Raw genomic sequence first — 25,847 nt, forward strand, 5'->3', positions numbered from 1 at the left:
TGAAAAATGAACACACATCCAGTAGGCAATACTTCTGTGTCCATGGATGTGAAATATGGTGGGTTTTTTCATTGGGTAGTTTCATTAGACACTCAAACACACACATGCACATACACTCGCACACACACACACACACACACACACACACACACACACACACACACACACACACACACACACACACACACAAACAAACAAACAAACATAAACACACACGCACATTCACGCACACACTGCATAGTTATTTCCGTGCTGGCTGACCTACAAATGTTAACATGTAGTGCATGCCTGCAAGGCACATGAGGTTGCATTCTATTTGTCTCTCTCTCTCCCACCTTTTAATTCGTTTTCTTTCTTCCTTTTTTCTTAGCCCTCTTCTGTAGTATGTAATGTTAGATCTAACAATAAACAATACTTACGTTATAATTCATCTCACATAATGTTATAAGGCAGAATGCCTTTGGCAATAGCCGGTGTATTCATTTTCGTGTGATGCATGAGTATGAGCCAGCTGCTCATTGACAATCAAATAAGATAAAAATAATGTCTCAAGACTTTTCAAATACTTTATGGTCCTGCCAATCAATTAAAACTCCCCAGTTTCTTTTAAAGGCATTCCGCATTGAGGTTTGTTGACCCCCCGCGACCCCAAAAGGGACAAGCGGTAGAAAATGGATGGATGGGCATAGTTCACAGTTTATATCGTTTGCTGGTTAGCTATTATTATTTTCAATTAAAACACCAAAGAATGTGGTGTTGTGTGTAATACTGCATGTAATGGATGGTTAAAATAATGTATGGATTTTCCAGTGCACAAAACCTCAAGTAAACCACTAGCACGCTAGTAAACACAAACAAATGAGACTGTATATTTACACCTCTTCATAAGCTTACAGCATAAAAAGAGGAACAGTCCCTACTGGTTTCAGGACTTTGCATTATTAATTTCACTTGTCCACCTGCATCAGTTTCTGCACATTGAATCTCTAGTCTTGTATATGCAGCCTGTATATGTGCAGCAAAACAACCAACAATTGCATATTTACACATTATTAGCTTTAAGTTATTTTTGTGCTTCCGCCGTGTTGCTATTTTCTCTTACAAGCTGTAAAAGTGGTCTCACAATTTGATTGTTTAAATTGCTTTCATGATGATTTGTATGCTTCTTTTGACTTGAAGTTTTGATTTTCTCTGATATTTTTAGTGTAATTTCTTTTTTTCTTTTTTTAAACAGTCTTTCAAATGTATTACCATCTGGCGTCATCACATTACATTTGATAATACCGTACTCGGTAATTAATAAAAGTTACAATTATTATTAAAGGGAACATTATCACAATTTCAGAAGGGTTAAAACCATTAAAAATCAGTTTCCAGTGGCTTATTTTATTTTTCGAAGTTTTTTTCAAAATTTTACCCATCATGCAATATCCCTAAAAAAAAGCTTCAAAGTGCCTGATTTTAACCATCGTTATATACACCCGTCCATTTTCCTGTGACATCACATAGTGATGCCAACACAAACAAACATGGCGCATAGAACAGCAAGCTATAGCGACATTAGCTCGGATTCAGACTCGGATTTCAGCGGCTTAAGCGATTCAACAGATTACGCATGTATTGAAACGGATGGTTGTAGTGTGGAGGCAGGTAGCGAAAACGAAATTGAAGAAGAAACTGAAGCTATTGAGCCATATCGGTTTGAACCGAATGCAAGCGAAACCGACGAAATCGACACGACAGCCAGCGACACGGGAGAAAGCGAGGACGAATTCGGAGATCGCCTTCTAACCAACGATTGGTATGTGTTTGTTTGGCATTAAAGGAAACTAACAACTATGAACTAGGTTTACAGCATATGAAATAGATTTGGAAACAACATGCACTTTGAGAGTGCAGACAGCCCAATTTTCATCAATTAATCAATCCGCACTCTTTTCCTGAAAGCTGATCTGTCCAGTTTTGGAGTTGATGTCAGCAGGCCATGGAAGCTAGGGTCGATATTCTTCTCTTGATCATCTTCGGTGGCATAAGGGACGGTGTGAGCCAAGACATCCAGGGGGTTTAGCTCGCTCGTCTGCGGGAACAAACTGCCGCCATTGCTTGCCGTGCTACCGAGGTCTTTTGTCCCTGAATTGCTCACACACTCCGGCAGATTCAATGGGGGTCTGGCGGCAGATTTCTTTGACTTTATCGTTGGAAATGCATCTGCTTTGAGTGTCGCAGGATATCCACACATTTTTGCCATCTCTGTCGTAGCATAGCTTTCGTCGGTTAAGTGTGCGGAACAAACGTCCAATTTCTTGCCACTTTCGCATCTTTGGGCCACTGGTGCAACTTGAATCCGTCCCTGTTCGTGTTGTTACACCCTCCGACAACACACCGACGAGGCATGATGTCTCCAAGGTACGGAAAACAGTCGAAAAACCGGAAAATAACACAGCTGATTTGACTCGGTGTTTGAGGAAATGGCGGATTGCTTCCCGATGTGACGTCACGTTGTGACGTCATCGCTCCGAGAGCGAATAATAGAAAGGCGTTTAATTCGCCAAAATTCACCCATTTAGAGTTCGGAAATCGGTTAAAAAAATATATGGTCTTTTTTCTGCAACATCAAGGTATATATTGACGCTAACATAGGTCTGGTGATAATGTTCCCCTTTAATGAAAGAGACAGGTGGTAGAAAATGGATGGATGTACATTATGTATGTATTTCACTGTACTGGAAGGGCAGTGTCCCTGCCACATAAATTCACAATTATTTCTTTATGACTATCTCACTAGCCTTATGACGCTGTAGTCGCCTTCTCTGTTGGCCATAGAATGAAGAGCATTGCTGAGGAAAAGTTGAAAGAGGAGGCAAGATATGATAGTACCACACTGTAGATTTATGTCATCTATCTCCATGCAGGTCTGATTCTTTCTGTCACTCATTGATCTTGCGGTCGAAAGGCGGGCCAAGAGAGGCAGTGAAGCAAAGAATGCTGGGGAAGAGAGAGCGAGAGAGAAAGAGCGTGAGAGACAGCAACGGAGGGGAGGAGAAAATCGAGGGGAAAAAGAGAGAGGAGGATAGCCGTGCAACAACAGAGGCAAACATTTCGATAGTGAGAGAGGAGATGGATGACTGGGACAACTGCTGCAAAGAAAGACAATAGAGACCACATCTATACTGACACTTGCATAGACAGACTTATGCACAAACACATTCATCCACACACAAATGCTGACAACACACGTGCTGAAATTTTTTTTATACCCACACAGTGACACACAAGTAGATTTGCCATGTTCCTCCGTGCCTCCTAACAATCTATGAGGATTATGCTGATGAAGATTATGGTGAAGATGAGAACGAGCGAGAGGGAGAGGATGCTGGCCTGCCACAGCTGAGGACCACAATCATGCGGTGGGGGTGGGGGGCGCAGGATGGAGCATGGCTAAAGGAAGTCATGCATGTACATGTGTGTATGTTTGTGAGTGCGACTGTATGCATGAGTCTACGTTGAATGTATGAGTGCAGGCGAGGATGCCCCCCCAGCGCAGGAGTAGCTAGCTAACGTTAGCCACATGTTGTGCCACTGCAAAGTAGCATGCACCAACAACACCATATCTCTGATGTTTGGATGCAAGGTAGGTTGAAAGTTGTGTGCATGTGCATGTTCGGCTTAACTAAAAGAGTGAGGTTAAGTAGGACAGAGGAAAAAAACGGACTTTTATGAAGTTTATGAAGGGACTTTGGATTGCTGAAAGTTAGAAACTTAATACATTTGTAAAATGACACACCGGAAGAAATGTTTTATTTTATTTATTTTGATGAAGTATTATTATGACACAGATTTTTTTATAACTATCGATCTGAGTGTGGTATACCTTTCTGAAGAATGAGCGGCTTTTTGCTGTATAAACACCTTCAAATAAAACAAGCCAGATCACTCAGATGATAAACCATATCAATATGGTATGTCGAAATAATAACACACATCAAAGCAAGGCATACTGAACAGAGTGACGGTTCACTCTGTTTTTGCCGGTGCAAAACAGTAGCCTGGACAGGCTCTACAGGTGACGGTACAGACAAAACCTATTTCTAGACTGGGATAGGGAAATAAACCATTCTGATAGTCTGTGATGAGTTGGCCCACAGAACAATGGCTATAGCCTGCTTTAAAATCACTGAGGTCAAAACCTGTGTTTTTTTCCCTCTCAGGCTGATATTTGGATTTAGTTGTGTGTGTGTGTGACTCGACAGACAACTGACTAATGTTCTGGTGCTGATCCACAGCATACATTTTATTTCAGGCTATACATACAATTTGTGTTGTAGACTCTTTACAGCTATATCCATATGTTGCACCTGCTGGCTCTGCTTGTTCAGCTAAGTTTTGGCAGCTCCATTGAAAAAGTTTAGCTTGTTGTAAACTTGCGAGTTCTTAGTAAGAGGAGGTGTGTTCCATTTTTTCATAGACGTACTGGGTGGGGTGTAGTGTATGTGTTGTGCTGTTATTTGTGACAGAGTAGTGCTAGTGACTGCTCTAATGTTAGTGAAGTGAAGTGAATTATATTTATATAGCCCTTTTCTTTAGTGACTCAAAGCGCTTTACATAGTGAAACCCAATATCTAAGTTACATTTAAACCAGTGTGGATGGCGCTGGGAGCAGGTGGGTTAAGTGTCTTGTCCAAGGACACAACGACAGTGACTAGAATGGCGGAAGCGGGGATCCAACCTGGAACCCTCAAGTTGCTGGCCTAGCTGCTTCACCAACTGAGCCAGGCCGGTTACATTGAATAGTGTGTTTATATGGCAGTTTATGGAATTGCAATAAATGCAAGTTAGGTAAAGTTGTCGGTAGTTGCATATCAGTTACCCAAATTACTTGCATACAGAAAATTGTTCCTGTTTGCCAAATTACGGCAGGACATAAAACACATTTCCCTTTAGCAACATTAACGTTGACTGCAGATACCTACATGCAGATGATACGTTATGAAATGGCTTCACATTTTTGAATATTTGCAGGTCTCTCATCTACTGTATAACTTTGGATATTGATCCGTGTTTTATTAAAACGTTTTATTGCCAGTCTGATGTTCTATCAAGAGCACACAATAGCTGGAATGTTTCCAATCATAAATGCAATTAATCCACATTGTTGTGTGACAGTAAGGCGATATCATGATGTGCGGCGAACTGTGTACCCAAAAACACTGCAGCTCTGCTTAGCCTTTGGCTTTGAAATGATTATGTTTCCATGTAGTCAACTTGCTTGTGAGAAAAGACAATGGCGCATCTTCCCTCAGGGAGCCATGTCATGGATGGAGAACCTCTGTTTAAGGCGGTCTTATATTATATGACATCACAATTGGACAAAACTCAAAATGGCTAGCTTGGGGACACCTTTTCTGCGATAAAATGTCACCTTAACCTTCATTAACTTGTTAATTTGCAAATGGTGAAAACTCGCAATAGAAGATGATTAATTCATTTATAATCATTCATTAAATAATATCAATTGTTATTTGAAGCAATAGTATGTAGTTGTGAAAAGGAAACAGCCTAATTGGGTTGACTAACTGGGGACTTGCTGAACTAGAAACTAAGAGAGATAGACTGTGGTCAGTGAACTGACACTAAAAAGTGGTGGACAGACCAAAAGCGATGACATTGACACACTTTTCTAAGTTACATTAATATCAGTACGAGTGTGAGAGGAGGCTGGTGGCAGGCAGTCTGTTGTCGTGAAAGCTACATGTCAGTGTTATAATTTCACTTGGCATGGATACCATCCTTGCAAAACAAAACAAACTCTCCAATAACAACTGAAGAATTAAGATTGTCAGGGTCTTAATAGCCCCCTCAATAAAGACAAAATTCCTGAAGTCTGTTACTTCACTTTCACTGTTAGAATGGCATGGAGGAAGCAGGTGGATCCAAATTTAAAGAAGACAGAGCAGAGGTGCAGGCTGCAAAAGTCTTAAAGGTTCAATTATCCAAAACACGAAGCTGTGATTCCTCAATTGTGATTAAAGTAACCGCAAGCAATAAGTTACTAATGCAGATGAAGTCATTTAATGGGTCTTAGGTAGAGTGCTCCATTCCTAACCCATGTGAAAGGAATGTAGCTTATTCCTCTTGAGTGTTCTGACTCCATATTACATAACAACAGACAACACTTAGAGGATGGACACTTACTAAAATTGCAATGCATTTTTTGGAAGTTGTTTGAAACCTCTGAGTGGACCCATAAAACATTAAAGTTCCACATAAGAGCTGAAAGAACACTCTGTAACGGTAATCCCAAAAGAACTGTTGAAGCCTGAATGCATATATGAAATGGCACTAAAAAAGTCATAATAAACACAAAGTTGAAATGATAGAGCTGCAACACTTCATGTATAATACTACATGTAAATTGTGTGTGCACGCACATGTGCATGCTGTTGTCAGCTTCAGCAGTTAAGCTCTAATAATGTGTACAGGCTTCACTTCTGTCCTATTAAATCACTTCATCCGAGTAGATGGAGGCAGGCAGAGTCAACTGCAGAATGAATGGCAGAGAAACAGAGCAACAACTGGGGTCATTAAGAGTATGTGACACAATGGAAACTATGTATTTACCCGCTGTACTGATGTTTGTAAAGAAACACAAATAAATATATAGCTTGATTAATACTTTAGAGTTTTAACTACATAGCCTCTTGCCATTTCCTACAGTATTTTTTGGATATCTAATGACTGATCTACTAATTTCCCAAACAAGCAATGCTAAATTGGGTTTGCTAGCTATCAAAGTGTGCGTAGTATTAGTGGGCGTGTTGTTGGTGATCTACTAAGGCTGAGTGCAAAATTGATAGCATGTGCTAAAGTGGTGCAGATGCCCTGTTTAAATGAGGATTTTGCCTGTACTACCCATCTGGAAGCCGCTTCTAAAATATTAATCCTCACAGCCATAACTGAAAATAAACTACGTGTCCATAGTAATGTCATGTAATGTAATGTGTTATACTTGTATAGCGCTTTTCTACCTTTTTTAAGGAACTCAAAGCGCTTTGACACTATTTCCACATTCACCCATTCACACACACATACACGCACTGATGGCGGGAGCTGCCATGCAAGGCGCTAACCAGGACCCATCAGGAGCAAGGGTGAAGTGTCTTGCTCAAGGACACAACGGATGTGACTAGGATGGTAGAAGGTGGAGATTGAACCAGTAACCCTCAAATTGCTGGCACGGCCACTCTACCAACTTCGCGAATTCGTATTCCAATTATCACTGAATGACTGGACAAAAAAGAATGGCTAAGCATGCTACACACATACACACACACACGTACACATACACTGCAGGAGGACACAAGAATGCTAAAGCTTCAATGTAAAGTAGAGTCGATCGATCCAGATCTATGCTAGGATACTCTCGTTACCTAGCATAGAATCAGTATATAAATGATACTAAAATGATTAGATTGATTTTTTTTTCTTGTTTTTATTATTACAAAAACATTTTTGTTTCTGTAATATTAAGAATAGGTTTCTGCATACAGGAAGGCTTTGAGGGCAAAACCCAAATGTTTTAAATGAGAGCTCATAGTAGTTTTTGCTTTTGTTTGTTATTGTGCAGTAGCCACTATATTTTGTTAAAAAAATGTATGTAGCATTGAAGGGGAACTGCACTTTTTTTGTAATTTTGCCTATTGTTCACAATCATTATGAAAGACATGACGACGGATGGATTTTTTTTTTGCATTCTAAATATTAAATTGATTCGCTCAAAAGTCTGCTTACAATAGAGTCGATGGGAGCCGTTCCATTCTGCCTATGGAGCCTCTAAAAAACATCCAAACACATCCATTAGGGTTTTATATACATAATGCTATGTAGTAATCGGCACATTTATAGTAAAATTTAATATTTACGTATTTTGATTATTTTAAACATACGTGGCGCATTATTTTCTAAAACGCATCATGTTTGCTCTTTTTTTTTTTCATCACTGATTTCTGCTCACTGCAGACTTTATGAGAGACAAACAAACATAATAAAACATCACTTACTGTGTAATGTCTGCTGTCATTAGGATGCCGATTTAGGATGATAATCTATTCGTTTTAGATGAAAAATGTCTCATAATCCTCTCAAAGAAACGATGTGGAGCTGCGGGGGAACAAGCGCTTTTCGTTTCGTCCTCGCCAGTTCCAAGTCTTTAATGGCGGTTAAAGTGTCGCAACTTGTCAGATTATCTCCTCAGCCAACTACTTTTCCAGGTGAGATGCATGATTTATGATCTAGAACAGGGGGGTCAAACTCTGGCCCGCGGGCCAAATTTGGCCCGCCGTGTAATTTCACTTGGCCCTTGAGGCGATATCAAATTAACACTAGAGCTGGGCCACTGATTAAATTCAGCGGCGGTGCCGCGGTAACACCGCATTCACCGCTAATTCTCATCCTTGCCAACCCTCCCAGGAGACTCTCAAATTTCAGTGCCCCTCCCGAAAATCATCACGTCCGCTTTTCACCCAGTCCAACGAATGCTGGCCCAGTCACATAATGTGTGCGGCTTAAGCACGCACACACACGTGAATGCAACCCATACTTGGCCAACAGCGATACAGGTTACACTGGCGGTGCCCATATAAATAACTATAACACTGTTAGAAATATGCGCCACACTGTGAACCCACACCAAACAAGAACGAAAAACACATTTCGGGAGAACATCCGCACAGTAACACAACATAAACACAACAAAACAAATACCCAGAATCCCATGCAGCCCTAACTCTTCCGGGCTGCAATATACACCCCCGCTACCACCAAACCCCGCCCCCCCCCAACCCCGCCCACCTGTGTGACGTCACACAGTGATGCCAATACAAACAAACATGGCGGTTAGAACAGCAAGGTATAGCGACATTAGCCCGGATTCAGACTCGGATTTCAGCGGCTTAAGCGATTCATTCAACAGATTACGCATGTATTGAAACGGATGGTTGTAGTGTGGACGCAGGTAGCGAAAACGAAATTGAAGAAGAAACTGAAGCTATTGAGCCATATCGGTTTGAACCGTATGCAAGTGAAACCGACGAAAACGACACGACAGCCAGCGACACGGGAGAAAGCGAGGACGAATTCGGCGATCGCCTTCTAACCAACGATTGGTATGTGTTCGTTTGGCATTAAAGGAAACTAACAACTATGAACTAGGTTTACAGCATATGAAATACATGTGGCAACAACATGCACTTTGAGAGTGCAGACAGCCCAGTTTTCATCAATTAATATATTCTGTAGACATAGCCTCATCCGCTCTCTTTTCCTGAAAGCTGATCTGTCCAGTCCAGTTGGAAATGCATCTGCTTTGAGTGTCGCAGGATATCCACACATTCTTGCCATCTCTGTCGTAGCATAGCTTTCGTCGGTAAAGTGTGCGGAACAAACGTCCAATTTCTTGCCACTTTCGCATCTTTGGGCCACTGGTGCAACTTGAATCCGTCCCTGTTCGTGTTGTTACACCCTCCGACAACACACCGACGAGGCATGATGTCTCCAAGGTACGGAAAACAGTCGAAAAAACGGAAAATAACAGAGCTGATTTGACTCGGTGTTTGTAATGTGTTTGAGAAAATGGCGGATTGCTTCCCGATGTGACGCCACGTTGTGACGACATCGCTCCGAGAGCGAATAATAGAAAGGCGTTTAATTCGCCAAAATTCACCCATTTAGAGTTCAAAAATCGGTTTAAAAAATATATGGTCTTTTTTCTGCAACATCAAGGTATATATTGACGCTTACATAGGTCTGGTGATAATGTTCCCCTTTAAGAAGCTTCTTGGTGGCAGGGCCCCGGGGGTGGTTAATATCCGCCCGGCGTTCCATTAGCCTCTGGATACTGTGGGGCTGTCTTGGTTGACAAGACTCTGCAGCATTGCGTGGACATTGGGGGCGGTACTTCTGGATTGGCAGACTGTGGTGGTGGTTTCTCTATTTAAAAAGGGGAACTAGAGGTAAACTCTATTCAGGTGCAATAGAGAAGAGGCTACGCCGGATAGTCAAACCTCGGATTTAGTGTGATTTTCGTCCTGGTTGTGGAACCGTGGACCAGCTCTATACTCTTGAAAGAATCCTTGAGGATTCATGGGAGTTTTCCAAACTAGTCTACATGTGTTTTGTGGACTTGGAGAAGGCATTTGACGGTGTCCCTCGGGAAGTCCTGTGAAGAGTACTCACAAGGTATGAGGTATTGAACCAACTGATTGTTGCGGTGTACTCCTTGTATGATCAGTGTCAGAGCTTGATCCGCGTTTCCGGCAGTAAGTCGGACCCGTTCCCAATAAGGGTTAGTCTCCCCCAGAGCTGCTCTTTGTTACCGATTCTGTTTACAACTTTTATGGACATAATTTCTAGTCGCAGTCAGATCACTGAGGGTATCCGGTTTGATGGCTGCAGAATTAGTTCGCAGGTGAGTGTGAAGCGACTGGGATGAAGATCAGCACTTCCAAGTCCAAGTCCACGATTCTCGTCTGGAAAAGGGTGGAGTGTGTATCCAGGTTGAGGACGAAATCTTGCCCCAGTTGGAGGAGTTCAAGTACCTCGGGGTCTTGTTCACGAGTGAGGGAAGAGTGCATCGTGAGATTGACAGGCGGATCGGTGCAGCATCTGCAGTGATGCGTACCCTACATCGGTCTGTCTTGTTGAAAAAGGAGCTGGGTCAGAAGGCAAAGCTCTCAATTTACTGGTCAATCTACTTTCCTATCCTCACATATGGTCATGAGCTTTGGGTTATGATCGAAAGGACAAGATCACGAGTACAAGCGGCGGAATAGAGTTTCCTTCGTCGAGTGGCGTTGCTTTTCCTTAGAGATAGGGTGAGAAGCTCTGTCATTTGGTAGGAGTTCAGTGTTTAGGTCACGTTTGACCGGTAGAAGACCTAGAACACGTTGGAGAGACTATATATCCCAGCTGGCCTGGGAACGCCTCGGGATCCCCCTGGAAGAGGTGGACAAAGTGGCTGGGGAGAAGGCAGCCTGGGCTTTTCTGCTTAGGCTGCTGCCCCCACGACCCGACTTTGGATAAGAAGGAAGAGGATGGATGGATGAATGAATGCTCCATCAGTTATTGCATATTTTACTCTATCTTAAGCTCATTGGCCCTGTATAAAAATACCTTTCTAGCAAGCACCATAATGTAAAACATTTTATAAGAAATTTTAAAGCTGGATATTATTGAGTTGCACATTTCCTCCTAATATATTGTATCAGGAACAATTGGAGGGTGTCAAGTGGATACAAAGTGGTTGTCTCCATCTATATGTTTCTATTTAAACCTAGTGTTTATTAACATTTGTATGGTTTGAAGTGGTGTAGAACTGACCCGCCGACTAATTAGTTGTCTAATACAAGGTAATCTAATGATCTATCATTCAAAATTAAGTAATTAATCTGACTGTCTTTTAAAAACCACCCCGTTCATTGTATGTGGATGTACTCTTTCATTCGCTAACTGAGCATAACCTATTTGCCCTTAAAAAGCAATCTGAGTGTATAAATATACGTAATCTTTGATCACAGAACTATGAGTGAGTGAATGTGATGTAAGAGGTTGAGAAAGAAAAAAGGGGGGAAAAAACGATGAAGGCGCATTTGTCTATGTGTGAGAAGTCCCTTACGGCGGAGGATCCCCTGCTCTTTCATATCTCACCAAGCATGACTAACACTTGTTTTTACTCTGGCTCACATGCACACAGATATAAAATCACACAGATACCATAGCGTGAAATATACACTGTGATGCCATATCTGCTGCCAATCTAACCGCATTTATCTGAATGCAAGGGGCTTGCCGACACTTACAGCTTTTTTGTGTCTGTTTTTGTCATTTGTGGTCAATGGTGTTTTTGGCAAGCACTGTCTTTATATGCAATGTATTGCTTTCCAAAAAAGCTGTGAAGCTCCCAACAGGCACACAGCATTGTGTGAAAATAGACTTGATTTGAGCCTTTGTCCTTTCATATTTTTTAAATTATGCCCTTTATGTCATCAAAAAATCAAACAGTATAACATTCTAGCTTTGTGCGTGTGAGTATATTGGTTTGTGTGTGCAGGAGTGGGGCATACATGTGCACGGTAGTGTTAGTGCTGAGAGCAGGCGCTGTATCAGTATTGTGACCACAGTGTACACCAAAGACTCTTTAGGGTCCTAGTGCCTGGCATACAACCCTTCTGTTTATTTGGCCATGCCTGCCTAATTATCATGTCAACTGTGAATATTAAAAACAGAGTGAAAGACAAAGGAAATTAAGTTCAGAGACTCCACTTTATGTTTACTCCGTCTGTTTAAATGAGGTAAACGAGTACTGTGGGGGATGAAGGGGGAAACTCACATTGCCATGCCTATTTGAATATATCAGTGGTGGGCTGTCAGGGCGAGCAAGGCCTTCTTTGCTGTCCTAATCACTATCGGAAGCATATACAATATACATATACATATAGAATTTAAATTATAGTGTTTTATTAATTTAATCCCAATAGTTACCTCAATTTTGTAGTGTGTATCTTGGCTGCACTACTTAATACACTTGTAAGTGTGTTCGATTTGTCCAATAAGATTACAGCTTCTATTTGTTGCTATGTCAATCTAATCTGGCCCAGGTCTTCAGAATCAGGTGTGCTGGCCTATATCACCCAAATTATATTAGCAATTGGTCTGTTTCACTAACCAGTCAGATTTTACATACATCTCACAGGGCCAGCTAGCTAGCCCCATATAACGTCAACATTTTTCCGTTTTCTGATTGGTTGTTTATAGCCAAGCTATTTTACAAATTGTCTCTCGTAATCTGAAAAGGAGAATACTAGGGGTGTAGCGGTACGTGTATTTCTATTGAACCGTTTCGGTACGGGGGTTTCGGTTCGGTTCGGAGGTGTACCAAACGAGATTCCACACGAACATATGAAGTAACCGCCTAAACTAAAGTCTTAACAAGCTGCTCCGCTTTCTGCCTCTTGTCTGTCAGTACTCTACACAGCACCCAGCATTGTCCCATCCACACAACCATCTGATTGGTTACACGCAGAGCGGGAACAGCCAATCAGCAGTGCGTATTCAGAGCGCATGTAGAAAGTGCTTAGCGTTTAGCAGGTAAGCATCAGGCAGCGGACTCTCCCCAAATTATAATAAACACCTCCCAGTCAACTACTAGTAACATCACTATGAGCCCGTTAACCCTCTAGAAATATAAAAAGCAGCTCAGCTCGCTTGCAGTCCTGGCTTGAGGTGAAGGCTAATTCGCTTTTAGCGTAACGTTAGCTCATTTTGCGGTGTGTGTGTGTGTGTGTTACGGACAGCAAAGCCCTGTATGTCTCTTATTTCACTTTACCTTTTTCTGTGTTGATTGAGCTGTGTTGAAGCAGCAAATAAGGACATTATGTTAAATGAAGAGTTTCTGTCTCTGATAGTTGATTTAATAATGTAAGTGCATCATTAAGCCTACATGAACTCCATGGTGTTCAGGGATGAATAGTCTCTCCTATTGCTATTGTACTATTTCTTTCAGCTATAGTTACATTAATCATTAGTAATGGAGCAGCCTAGTTTTGAATGGCAAGGTTCCTGCTATCACATGTTGATAAAAATATAACATTTACATATGTAAATCAACTACAGACTTCCCAAATGCTGTAATAAATTAAGCATGATGAGTTGACTTGAAACTGTTTAATGTTGCACTTTTTATATGTAGAAGAAAAGTTTTGTCATTTTATTTAATTTGAGCAACAACTTGAGGCAGTTTAATGTTGATTAACGTGGGCAGAATTATTATAGTGTTCCCAATATTAAAAGGATAAAGCCATTGTTTACAAATTTGGTAAATAAATAACCAAAAAATGTATATTTTGTTGTTTTCTTACTGTACCGAAAATTAACCGAACCGTGACCTCTAAACCGAGGTACGTACCGAACCGAAATTTTTGTGTACCGTTACACCCCTAGAGAATACATTTTACACCATGTTCAAAGTTACTACATGTACCAGAAATGTAATTCAGGCAAATCGCAGACTTTGTCTCCCAGCCGGCCTGGGAACGCCTCGAGATCCCTGGGAAGAGTGAAGTTTGGGCTTCTCTGCTGAGGCGGCTGCCCCCGCTACTCGACTTCGGATAAACGGAAGAAGATGGGTGGATGGATGGATCACGGCATGTCATTTCAACAAAATTTAGCTTGAGCGGGACAGGAAGACACACACACAAAATAAAGCACGGACACAAAGTAAAACAACCAATTTATTTTAAAAATAAAATATGCCCTGTTCAAGGCTGATTGTATTTCACACCTTGAAAATGTCATGAGCGGGGGAAGGTCAACTGGTGAACATTTTCCAAACATTATTCCACTATGTGGAAACGATGATGGGTAAATGCTTTTTCCGGGGTTTCAAAATCAAATAATCATGCATGTGACAGGCATTGCCTAGAACAGCTTTTTCGGGGGTTTGTGTGAACTTTGACCTGACACGGGAAAAGCAGGGAAATGGTTAGCGGGAGTTGAATGAGTGTGTGCAAAGCTTGGCAGAAGGGTTGTTGCTGCTGTGTTGTAGCTTGCTAAGAATACAAAAATAAAGTATAAAGGCAAAACTGTCTTCAATTGCATGATTCAAGTCAAGTCAGTGTACATCACAGGCACCGTCGGGGGGGAATTGACGGACGGCCTAGCACGGAAACGTTCCGCAGTGAAGCCGTTAAGTAGCCGTTACGCATCCAATGGAAATTATGGATTAGAATTTGTGTTAATTGTGGGCTGTAAGAGCCGCATTGAGAGCATCCCATAGATTACTGCAGAGCTTTATGTTTCAGCCATGAACAAGTTATTTAACCCTAAATAATAAAGTGGGGACCCTAATTCTTATCATGTGTTTTGTACAAAATATATTACTGTCCTCTAAGAAATGTCAATTTACTGGTATCAAGCAAAATAAAATGATTAAGGACTAATAAGAACTAAAATGAAACTAGTAAATATATTAAAGGTGAGTGAAACACAATTACAACCTTTTAAAACGGGTGAACCAAAATCTTCATCATCTAGAAACAATGAACTCTTTTAAGCATTCTCAGCCTCAACTATGTTAGTACGTCTCATGGGAAGGAAGTTTAATTAGCATGTTTGACTGTCTTTGTTGTCACTGATGGGAGATAGTGATACTCAAGAACCTGAATCACAATATACTCATGCATGGTACACTTCCGCTTAGATAACTCTTACACAGCAACATAATTCATCAAAGCACACCTGACTATTATTATGAACAAAATCACACTACAGACCTTCAGTATAATTACATAGCCCTTGCTGTATGTTGTACACAACATGTACATTTGGAATTATCCGGTATTCTTTATAGCGAGGCCATATGTGGAAATGCAATAATGGCCTATAAGTTAATGGCCTGACACATCAAATCTGGATTAAAGCACCCCACACGGTTGAAAAAAGTCTACATTGGCACAGTATGGTTGACCATGTTTTCATTTACGTACTATGATACAGAACAGTTAGACCTAGCGTGACCTTTATTGGAAAATAGTTTTGACATCCAGACAGAAAACAAGTTATCCTCTGTGGTAATATTATCTCCCACTTATGTTCTCATTAAATTTGAGGAACCATTTTTCACCTGTTTATTTTTGTCTTGTGGTTGGTTCAATGCTGAAACCTAAGGACACAATTACTCTCATGCTGGGTGTACACCTGTGCCCCCACCTGCGTTACCTGATTATATTCCATTACACACCTACATGCCTCCAATACATGATAAACCACACACATTCGGCACTAGAAACAAATAAATATTTTCTTATTTTTGAGCCGTAACTGTTTCTACCACTGTGTCTTTCTTGAATTATAACTTAAGCTGCTTTGCTCTCTTGTTTTCTTCTTCCCCGCTGTACCTTACTGTACCTCCTCATCACCACTGTCTTTACCATCTTTTTCTACTTTCTCCTTATAATTTTCACCTCTTTTCTTTTATTGCCCCACAATTTTTCCCTTATCGTCCTCCCCTAGAAGTATCGATACCCAGAAGAGGAAGGGGCTTCGCTAAGTGCACCACAATTTCACCAGCAAACCTGTCTTCAGCACCCCATGGGAGTTACCAGAGAGCTGACTGATGGAGGGACTCTAGGGAGGGAAGGGATGGATCAGGGGACCTGGAGAAGAGAGGGGGAGGGAACTGGAACTATGGAAAGAAATATAGGAAGAGACATGGAGAGATCCCTGATGAGGGATGGATCTCTCAGGCGGCACTGTAATCTCCGCGGGGCAGAGCTGGTTCAGGTTGCGGAGCGACAGCTATCGCAGATTCAGCATGTCCATGGATACGTCACCCACACACACATCGAACCTGCTCAGGTAACTCCTGATTTTTTTCAACATCGGTTTGAGTTTGCAAACTGAAATGCTCCTTTGACTTGTAATTGGCCAGTTAGAAATAAGGTCAAGGAAAAATTCATATATTAATTTAATATGGTAGTAAATACAAAACAAGTGTTTCCCACTGAGCTATCTTAATTACAAGAAAACATTGTCCCCAATAATATTGTCATTAAAATGCTAAGAAGTGTGTGTATACAGAAAACATGTCTGAGCAAGCTGCTCACTTTTTGGCCCAGTTTGTAGCATGACAAAAAGACAAATATTTTACATAAGACCTCCCTTAAACTGAATTTCTACTCCATGACTGGGTAGCTACCTTGGAAAATGTCCTTTTCTACTACCCGGGGACCAATATTACTCTATGTCAAATCCCAAAATTAGGAAGAGCTGTTTTGAATACACAGTTACACATCAATACATTACCTCCCAACCACTTAATGATATTAGAGCAGAGTGGATTAATTTTAAATACGACAAGCGATAAAAAATGGATGGATGGATGATTTTTTGCAGTTTTTGTTGGGTCCCAAGACCTCGGTTGGGAATGTAGGGAAGCTTTGTCTCCAGCTCCAGTGCTGAAGTCTGGAATGTTTGGATTTGAGGGCTAATCTCCTTCTTTCCTTCCTTACAATTGCAAAGTGCAAAATACTTCATTGGTCATATGCCCCTTAAAAGACCCACTTCATATCAGACTGCCGAGAAGAGAGTTGGTTGAGCAGTGGACTCATTTGCATGAGACAGAACAGGCACCAAAACCAATTACTCTATTTTAATCACCGCTGTTAATGGAAGACTTTTCAATGTACTGTAATTTTTTAACCATGGGCTATTTTGACCAAAGCATCTTAGTGGAATCAAGACAACGAAGAATATTTTTAATTTGAAAAAATGTGTAATAATTCTTCAAATAATATAAAACAATTGCATCTACCAGCAATTTAAAACACATTCAAACACATACCTCTGTGAATGTTATAGATCAGGGTTGATCCAAGTGGTTCTCGTGGCACAAATTGTTCCCTGTCAAGTTGTTTCACTTGTCCCGCCAAAGGGCGGCTTCCCAATTGTAACACATTCATACTGACCTCTTACAACCTACATAATGTTTTGGGGTACGCTTAAAATCGCGGTGTTTGGCCCGCAGCCAATTCAAATTTTCATTTTACACTTTGGCCTTGGAGGCGAAAAGTTTGGGCACCCCTGTTATCAAGCCCCTACTAGGCTCTGTGTGCTCTTGTTTTTTGCTTCTACTTTGGTCAACTTGTTGAGGCAACTCAACCCTTCTGAGTGCAAACCAATGTCGAGGAACATGCGCGTTTTATAATAAAAAAATGTCAGACTTTATTTTCTATAAATTTATATGCACAAACCTATTTGAGTACCAGGGGACTATATCTACAGAACTGAAGTTGACTCATTAGAGTAACAGGATATTTTTTTTAGCATATAATTAGAAATTGCATGAAATATCATGTTGACAAATAACAATAAACAAATTACATCAAAAATAATTTTGGTAAAAGGATTGTGCTAAGATATATATTGTCACAGATAAAATGTCATCCAATGTACAGAGAAAATAAATGGGTTATACTTGTATAGCGCTTTTCTACTTTCAAGGTACTCAAAGCGCTTTGACAGTATTTCCACATTTACCCATTCACACACACATTCACACACTGATGGCGAGAGCTGCCATGCAAGGCGCTAACCAGCAGCCATCAGGAGCAAGGGGTGAAATGTCTTGCCCAAGGACACAACAGACGTGACTAGGATGGTAGAAGGTGGGGATTGAACCCCAGTAACCAGCAACCCTCCGATTGCTGGCACGGCCACTCTACCAACTTCGCCACGCCGTCCCAAAATCAATGAGTAAACTTACTTTGGCCTGTAGGATCTGAATTATACAACTTCCTGTGTGATCATGTGACTTGTAGAATAATCCACATTTTTCAGAGGAGGTAATGTTAAGGTAAGAGAACTGAGTAACCCAGGCGAACACCTCGTTTCAATTGTAAGTTAAAAAAAATTACGTACATTTACCAAAAAGTTTACCAAATGTATACGTTAGGATAAGGAGTTAAGATAAGGAGTAACACAAATGTGTAAATTTTTTTTTTTAAATTTAGATTACATGCTAAAATAAAACTTTTGGGAGGGGGGCAAACAATATATATATATTTTTTTCTGGCATTATATGATCTTTTAACTTGTATTTATTGAACATGCAATCAGAGCTAAGTGCAGAACACTTTGCGTAATAAAAAAATATTTTACACTTACCTTTACTGTGCATTTATGTATTAATTTCCTCGGGACACACTGACACTGATTGGTAGAATTGCCTTTAGATTCCTTAGATTGATGCGCAGAAATTGAATAAAATATATGCAAAGTTAAATAACATTCAACTATTATATCAGGGAACAATTAAACTGTGATTTTGCAACAAATTATGTCGTTTTAACCGATGTCTGTGAAAGCAAAGTACTTACTGCTTTGCTTAGAATATAAATAGATCACAATGAACATACTTTAAAAATTAAATTTTACATTGCATTTAATTGTTTTCATCTCGAACTGTCGTCTATTGCTATTATACAAGGTTCTTGTGGATCTTGCTGTTTTTTTGTGGAGAAAAATTATAACAATTTGTCATTGGTGGGTTATCACAATAAGCGGAGTGAAGGCGCAACAAACCAAACTTGAAAACCCTGGGAAGAAACAAATAACTCAATGCACTAATTTAATGAGGGAAGAAATAGGTGGCAAAACAATAAGAGGTCCAACACAAAACAGTAATGAGTAGTTCAAACAGGACTGTGATAAAGATGTTGCTATGTAGCTCCACCTTGTGGCTTGACACTACACCCAATATAGCGCCCCTTAAAACTTCACTTGGCAGATTTAGGGTGCATGGTTAACATTTGTTGATATGTGATCACCTTATTGTTGATTCATATCATGCAACTATGACTGGGGTGTTACAATGCGGTCCTGATTTGTTTTGAGATTCTGCACTGATCAAACATATTTAACCACATGTTTTTCAAGGCCATCTGTCCTTGTCTTGTAAAGTACACATACCATTAAGCTAACTAACATTAGCATCACTATCACATTGTTAATGTATGTCGCTGTTGGCGAATGTGCAGGTTATTTTAAGCGCTTCACCTTCCCAAATGTTTCATCTGGCATGCTTTTGTATGACAGATGGGTGTGCCATCTTGTTCTCCCTATGTACTTGTTCCCTTCTCGCTCCTTTTCTTGCTCACAGCCTGCGTCTTTTTCTCTCTATGGGAGAGAAACACACCCATTCCTCCTTTTATGTTAAATGTTATGTATCCTTCTTATAAATAATCCATGTACAAAAATGTTCTGTTCCACCATGCACTGGTCGTCACATCTCCATTAATAGAAAGAATAAGGAAACTGTTTGTTAATGCTGAAAGAAGAACCTGACAATGGGCTTAGGTTATTTCCAGAATTGATATGTGCATGCTTCTCCCCTTGTTTAGTTTATACTAACTAGTATGTGCAAGAAAGTAACACCTGTATGTGGTGAGTTATACAATGCTGATGTCTATACATCATAGGAAGAATCTCCAGAAGCTCCATTTGATGGTGAGGTGCGGCCTTACCAACAAGGGGACAATATGAATGAAGCCCTAGCCCCACCATTCTCATCCCTCTATTCTAAAAGCCATGCCCACTACAAGGTAAAGCTGCCTCTGAGTCGGTTTCATGAGTTAAACATTGCATTATAGGATATTTCATTTAATTTTCAGTTTTTTAATCATTGGTTTCTTTTGTTTTTGTACCATACATAACATACTGAATCTGTTTTATATTTTGTTTATTTTTGTTTTAGATATGGCTATGAATGTTCTCATTCATCCAGGTCATTGTCATCTCTTATAAGATATGTTTTTGCTACACGATACTGACATTTTATATGTAGTTATTGTTTTTAAACAGAAGGAGGCAGTAGAGGTCTTAGAGGTAGGCTAAGCCTTTCATAAAACTGTCCATTATCTCTGCAGTCTATACTGTTCCAGAAGATCATGCAAACTCCACGTACGCCTATGTCAAGTTTTGAGCCGAGAACCTTCTTGCTGTAAGGCTGTACATCTAATGTGCAATAAATCTGATGCCACATTCTGTATAGACCTGATCAAAATGATTACCATTAAACGTAACAATTATTTGACTTCAAGCATGTTATTGTTACGTCATATTGTTGTTGCTATTGTAAATGATGACCGAAGTTGAACGTTGACTCTCGGGCTGGGCGATATGGCCTTGTATTAATATCTCCATATTTTTAGGCCATGTCACGATACACGATATATATCTTGTTATTTTGCCTTAGCCTTGAATTAACACTTGATGCATATAATCACACCAGTATGATGATTCTATGAGTCTACATTAAAACATTCTTGTTCATACTGCATTAATATATGCTCATTTTAAACTTTCATGCAGACAGGGAAATCACAACTAATTCAATTTACCAATATTGTATTTACTAAACAGTTATTAAGCAGTGGCACAAACATTCATGTAATTTCAAAACAGAAAGTGCAAGATTGTCAGATACATTTTAAAAGTGAGTGCACTTTTGTGCATGTCACTAAGATGACATATCAAAACAACACTAAATTAAAGTGCACTTTTTGTACAGAACGCCACTACAATATTTTAAAACAAATAAAGTGCACTTTTGTGCATGATGTCACACAAGATATTTCAAAAACTGTAAAATAAAAATTAGTTGCATAATATTAAATCAAATTGTGTATGTCCTTTGCTGTGTGGTAGGTTACTGCGGACGTCATTTCCTGTTTTTGACTATTTTTTTCATACGGTGTTGATCTGGAAATGGAAGACGCCAGGCTCAATTGGTTCAGTGCTGGTTGCTTTGGCATTTTGTTGGGTGTGGCACCAGCCGGAAATGTTGACATGCAGAGTTTCAAGCACTCCTTATTCTTTAGCGGGTGACTTTTCAAATGATGTTGTAGCAACGCTTTTTGCCGCATACTTTACATATTACGGTTGTCTGTTCAACATCTTCCCGCTTGAAGACAAACCACCGCCAGACGATGGACCCCGTGCTGTTTTTCTTGGGAATTAATTCTTCCTCCATTTGTTACCAAATTCGCACTTTCTCTTTCTCGTATTACCACTCGCACCGCTCTGCTTGCACCACTTGCTACAGTTAACCTTACCCATATCGCTACCTCTCTACTCGGCGAGAGCGTATGACGTTGCACGCACGACAGTTCGCTTGTTTTACGTCTCTGTGAGAAGGAGAGACAAGAAAGAGTGAGAAAAGCCTGTAGTGTAATGCCCGCAGCTAAAAGCAACTGCGTGAGAACGTATACTCGAATACTCACAAAATAGTCGTTTTCTACATCGCACAGAGACAAACCCACGATATATCGAGTATTTTCGATATGTCGCCCAGCCCTAGTTGACTCTAGAACCTTAGTTAGAAAATGCTCACATAAACACTGGTTGTCTGTCTCTAGCACACAAATACTGTGAGACACAAAGGTCACACAGAGACCACAGTGGCTCTTAGTCATTAAGATTATGCGGCTAATTAGGTCGGAAGGAAAGTCACAGAGGACTATGGAGTGACAAGACATGGGATAAAGAGAGAATTACTGGCAGACAGATAAAGAGACTGAGGGTAGAATTGTTGCTGTATGTTTATCACCCTGTCAGTTAGCCGAATAACCCTTACTTCTCATCCCAAATCCATCTTACCACCTGTTGATGTAGTAATATGAATCAAATGTTATGAGAATCACTATTTACTATTTCATATTACCTCAGTAAGGAGGAGGCCAAGTAGCTTTAATATTCACTATGTTTGTAAGCATCATCCCAAAATAAGTTAATGATTGTTTTGAGGTGGTTCCATATGTGCACAAGTTAAACTCCACACAGTGGAGCCCAGAAATTGTAATGCCTCTGTAGTATTGCAAATTGATTTTTTTTTTCTGGAAAAGTTACAAAACCTAATGTCAGGCTTGTCCCTGACAGTTTAGTTATGTTTTGGTTTTTCCTCTGTCATTTCCTGTCAGCGCTCTTATTTTGGTTATTTCCTGATTGTCTCCCTGAGTTCTGCTTCCCCTCAGCTGCGGCTGATTGGCACCTGGCCACACCTGGTGTCAATTAGCCAGCTGCTATTTAAACCTGCCTTCCCCTCCAGTCAGTGCTGGATTTTTGTCATTTCTACTTGTCGATGTCAGTGTAGCTGGATGCGGTAGCGGTAAGCTATATTCTGTAGCTGTTTGTAGCTTGCTGTCTTTTTGTTCCTCGTCTTCCAGTTCCTGTTTCCCTGGCATCCTGTTTCCTGATCCTAGTTCCTGGTTTGTGTTTTTACTTTTATTTTATGAACATTAAATCATGTTTTCCTGGACAAAGCCTGCCATCTCTGCATCTTGGGGTTCGTCATCTACACACCCTGACACCTAAGAGGTCGACCCACCGTCTTGTATGACCTAATGTGAGACTTCAGCAAATCTCTCAAGATTTTGGGTGGATTTATTAGTTTCAGGCATGCTTAGCAAGTTACATGAAGGAACATCACATGATTACATTAACACCATTTAACGTGTTTGAAAAGGAAGTGGGAGAAAGCAGAGTGTTTGTATTCCTACTCCTTTTCCATATAAATTACTGATAATTCATTCACATCATATATTTTACATATTGACGCTTATAATATCCTGTTTGCTTACATTTTGTCATTTCAATGTTGTTCACATCCTGTGTGAAGAAAAAAAAGGAGTTGGAAAAAATTAGTCAGTAAATAAATAGGGAGTTAAAACAATTTCAGTTTGTGCAGTGTGAAGAAAAAGGTATTAATGTGTTAAAACGAGGACAACAATTTAATTAAATATTTGATAAGTCTAGTAAAACAAGAATACATTTTAGTGATTAATAGACAATAAATCAATTCAAATAAGTGGAGTCAGGTTCAAGCTCGAAGACCTTTATGAAGAAAACAAACAAGGAACCCAGATTTCCCTTGCCCGGACGCGGGTCACCGGGGCCCCCCTCTGGAGCCAGGCCCGGAGGTGGGGCACGATGGCGAGCGCCTGGTGGCCGGGCTTGTCCCCATGGGGCCCGGCCGGGCACAGCCCGAAGAGGCAACGTGGGTCCCCCCTCCAATGGACTCACCACCCATAGCAGGGGTCATAGAGGTCGGGTGCGATGTGAGCTGGGCGGCAGCCGAGGGCAGGGCACTTGGCGGTCCGATCCTCGGCTACAGAAGCTAGCTCTTGGGACGTGGAACGTCACCTCGCTGGGGGGGCAGCAGCCTGAGCTAGTGCGCGAGGTGGAGAAGTTCCGGCTAGATATAGTCGGACTCACTTCGACGCACAGCAAGGGCTCTTGAACCAGTTCTCTCGAGAGGGGCTGGACTCTCTTCCACTCTGGCGTTGCCGGCAGTGAGAGGCGACGGGCTGGGGTGGCAATTCTTGTTTCCCCCCGGCTCAGAGCCTGTACGTTGGAGTTCAACCCGGTGGACGAGAGGGTAGCTTCCCTCCGCCTTCAGGTGGGGGAACGGGTCCTGACTGTGGTTTGCGCTTACGCGCCAAACCGCAGCTCAGAGTACCCACCCTTTTTGGATTCACTCGAGGGAGTACTTGAGAGTGCTCCCCCGGGGGATTCCCTCGTTCTACTGGGGGACTTCAATGCTCATGTTGGCAGCGACAGTGAAACCTGGAGAGGCGTGATTGGGAAGAATGGCTGCCCGGATCTGAACCCGAGCGGTGTTTTGTTATTGGACTTTTGTGCCCGTCACAGATTGTCCATAACGAACACCATGTTCAAACATAAGGGTGTCCATATGTGCACTTGGCACCAGGACACCCTAGGCCGCAGTTCCATGATCGACTTTGTAGTTGTGTCATCGGATTTGCGGCCTCATGTTTTGGACACTCGGGTGAAGAGAGGGGCGGAGCTTTCTACCGATCACCACCTGGTGGTGAGTTGGCTGCGATGGTGGGGGAAGATGCCGGACAGACCTGGCAGGCCCAAACGCATAGTGAGGGTTTGCTGGGAACGTCTGGCAGAGTCTCCTGTCAGAGAGAGTTTCAATTCCCACCTCCGGAAGAACTTTGAACATGTCACGAGGGAGGTGCTGGACATTGAGTCCGAATGGACCATGTTCCGCGCCTCTATTGTCGAGGCGGCTGATTGGAGCTGTGGCCGCAAGGTAGTTGGTGCTTGTCGTGGCGGTAATCCTAGAACCCGTTGGTGGACACCGGCGGTGAGGGATGCCGTCAAGCTGAAGAAGGAGTCCTATCGGGTTCTTTTGGCTCCTGAGGCAGCGGACAAGTACCGACAAGCCAAGCGGTGTGCGGCTTCAGCGGTCGCAGAGGCAAAAACTCGGACATGGGAGGAGTTCGGTGAGGCCATGGAAAACGACTTCCGGACGGCTTCGAAGCAATTCTGGTCCACCATCCGCCGCCTCAGGAAGGGGAAGCAGTGCACTATCAACACCGTGTATGGTGAGGATGGTGTTCTGCTGACCTCGACTGCGGATGTTGTGGATCGGTGGAGGGAATACTTCGAAGACCTCCTCAATCCCACCAACACGTCTTCCTATGAGGAAGCAGTGCCTGGGGAGTCTGTGGTGGGCTCTCCTATTTCTGGGGCTGAGGTTGCTGAGGTAGTTAAAAAACTCCTCGGTGGCAAGGCCCCGGGGGTAGATGAGATCCGCCCGGAGTTCCTTAAGGCTCTGGATGCTGTGGGGCTGTCTTGGTTGACAAGACTCTGCAGCATCGCGTGGACATCGGGGGCGGTACCTCTGGATTGGCAGACCGGGGTGGTGGTTCCTCTCTTTAAGAAGGGGAACCGGAGGGTGTGTTCTAACTATCGTGGGATCACACTCCTCAGCCTTCCCGGTAAGGTCTATTCAGGTGTACTGGAGAGGAGGCTACGCCGGATAGTCGAACCTCGGATTCAGGAGGAACAGTGTGGTTTTCGTCCTGGTCGTGGAACTGTGGACCAGCTCTATACTCTCGGCAGGGTCCTTGAGGGTGCATGGGAGTTTGCCCAACCAGTCTACATGTGTTTTGTGGACTTGGAGAAGGCATTCGACCGTGTCCCTCGGGAAGTCCTGTGGGGAGTGCTCAGAGAGTACGGGGTATCGGACTGTCTGATTGTGGCAGTCCGCTCCCTGTATGATCAGTGCCAGAGCTTGGTCCGCATTGCCGGTAGTAAGTCGGACACGTTTCCAGTGAGGGTTGGACTCCGCCAAGGCTGCCCTTTGTCACCGATTCTGTTCATAACTTTTATGGACAGAATTTCTAGGCGCAGTCAAGGCGTTGAGGGGATCCGGTTTGGTGGCTGCAGGATTAGGTCTCTGCTTTTTGCAGATGATGTGGTCCTGA

At 41.8% G+C, this 25,847-nt stretch overlaps 1 protein-coding gene across 7 annotated transcripts in view; it reads left to right on the top strand.

The window, feature by feature from the left end:
- The window catches only part of LOC133616418 (discs large homolog 1-like protein), a 212,981-nt gene that overhangs the window by 41,187 nt on the left and 145,947 nt on the right, over positions 1 to 25,847 (top strand). For 2 of the 7 annotated variants that reach the window (XM_061975651.2, XM_061975639.2), the window contains exons 5-6: positions 16,063 to 16,407; positions 20,028 to 20,150. The exons of 1 other annotated variant lie outside the window; for it this stretch is intronic. In XM_061975651.2, the coding sequence (XP_061831635.1) occupies positions 16,063 to 16,407; positions 20,028 to 20,150 (468 nt within the window). Of the gene's footprint in view, positions 1 to 2,853; positions 3,632 to 16,062; positions 16,408 to 20,027; positions 20,151 to 25,847 lie in introns of those variants that run through there. 4 more of the 7 variants (XM_061975643.2, XM_061975644.2, XM_061975640.2 and 1 more) reach the window with 4 other exon arrangements.

Source organism: Nerophis lumbriciformis, linkage group LG14, assembly GCF_033978685.3.
Source record: "Nerophis lumbriciformis linkage group LG14, RoL_Nlum_v2.1, whole genome shotgun sequence".
Classification (NCBI taxonomy): Eukaryota; Metazoa; Chordata; class Actinopteri; order Syngnathiformes; family Syngnathidae; genus Nerophis; species Nerophis lumbriciformis.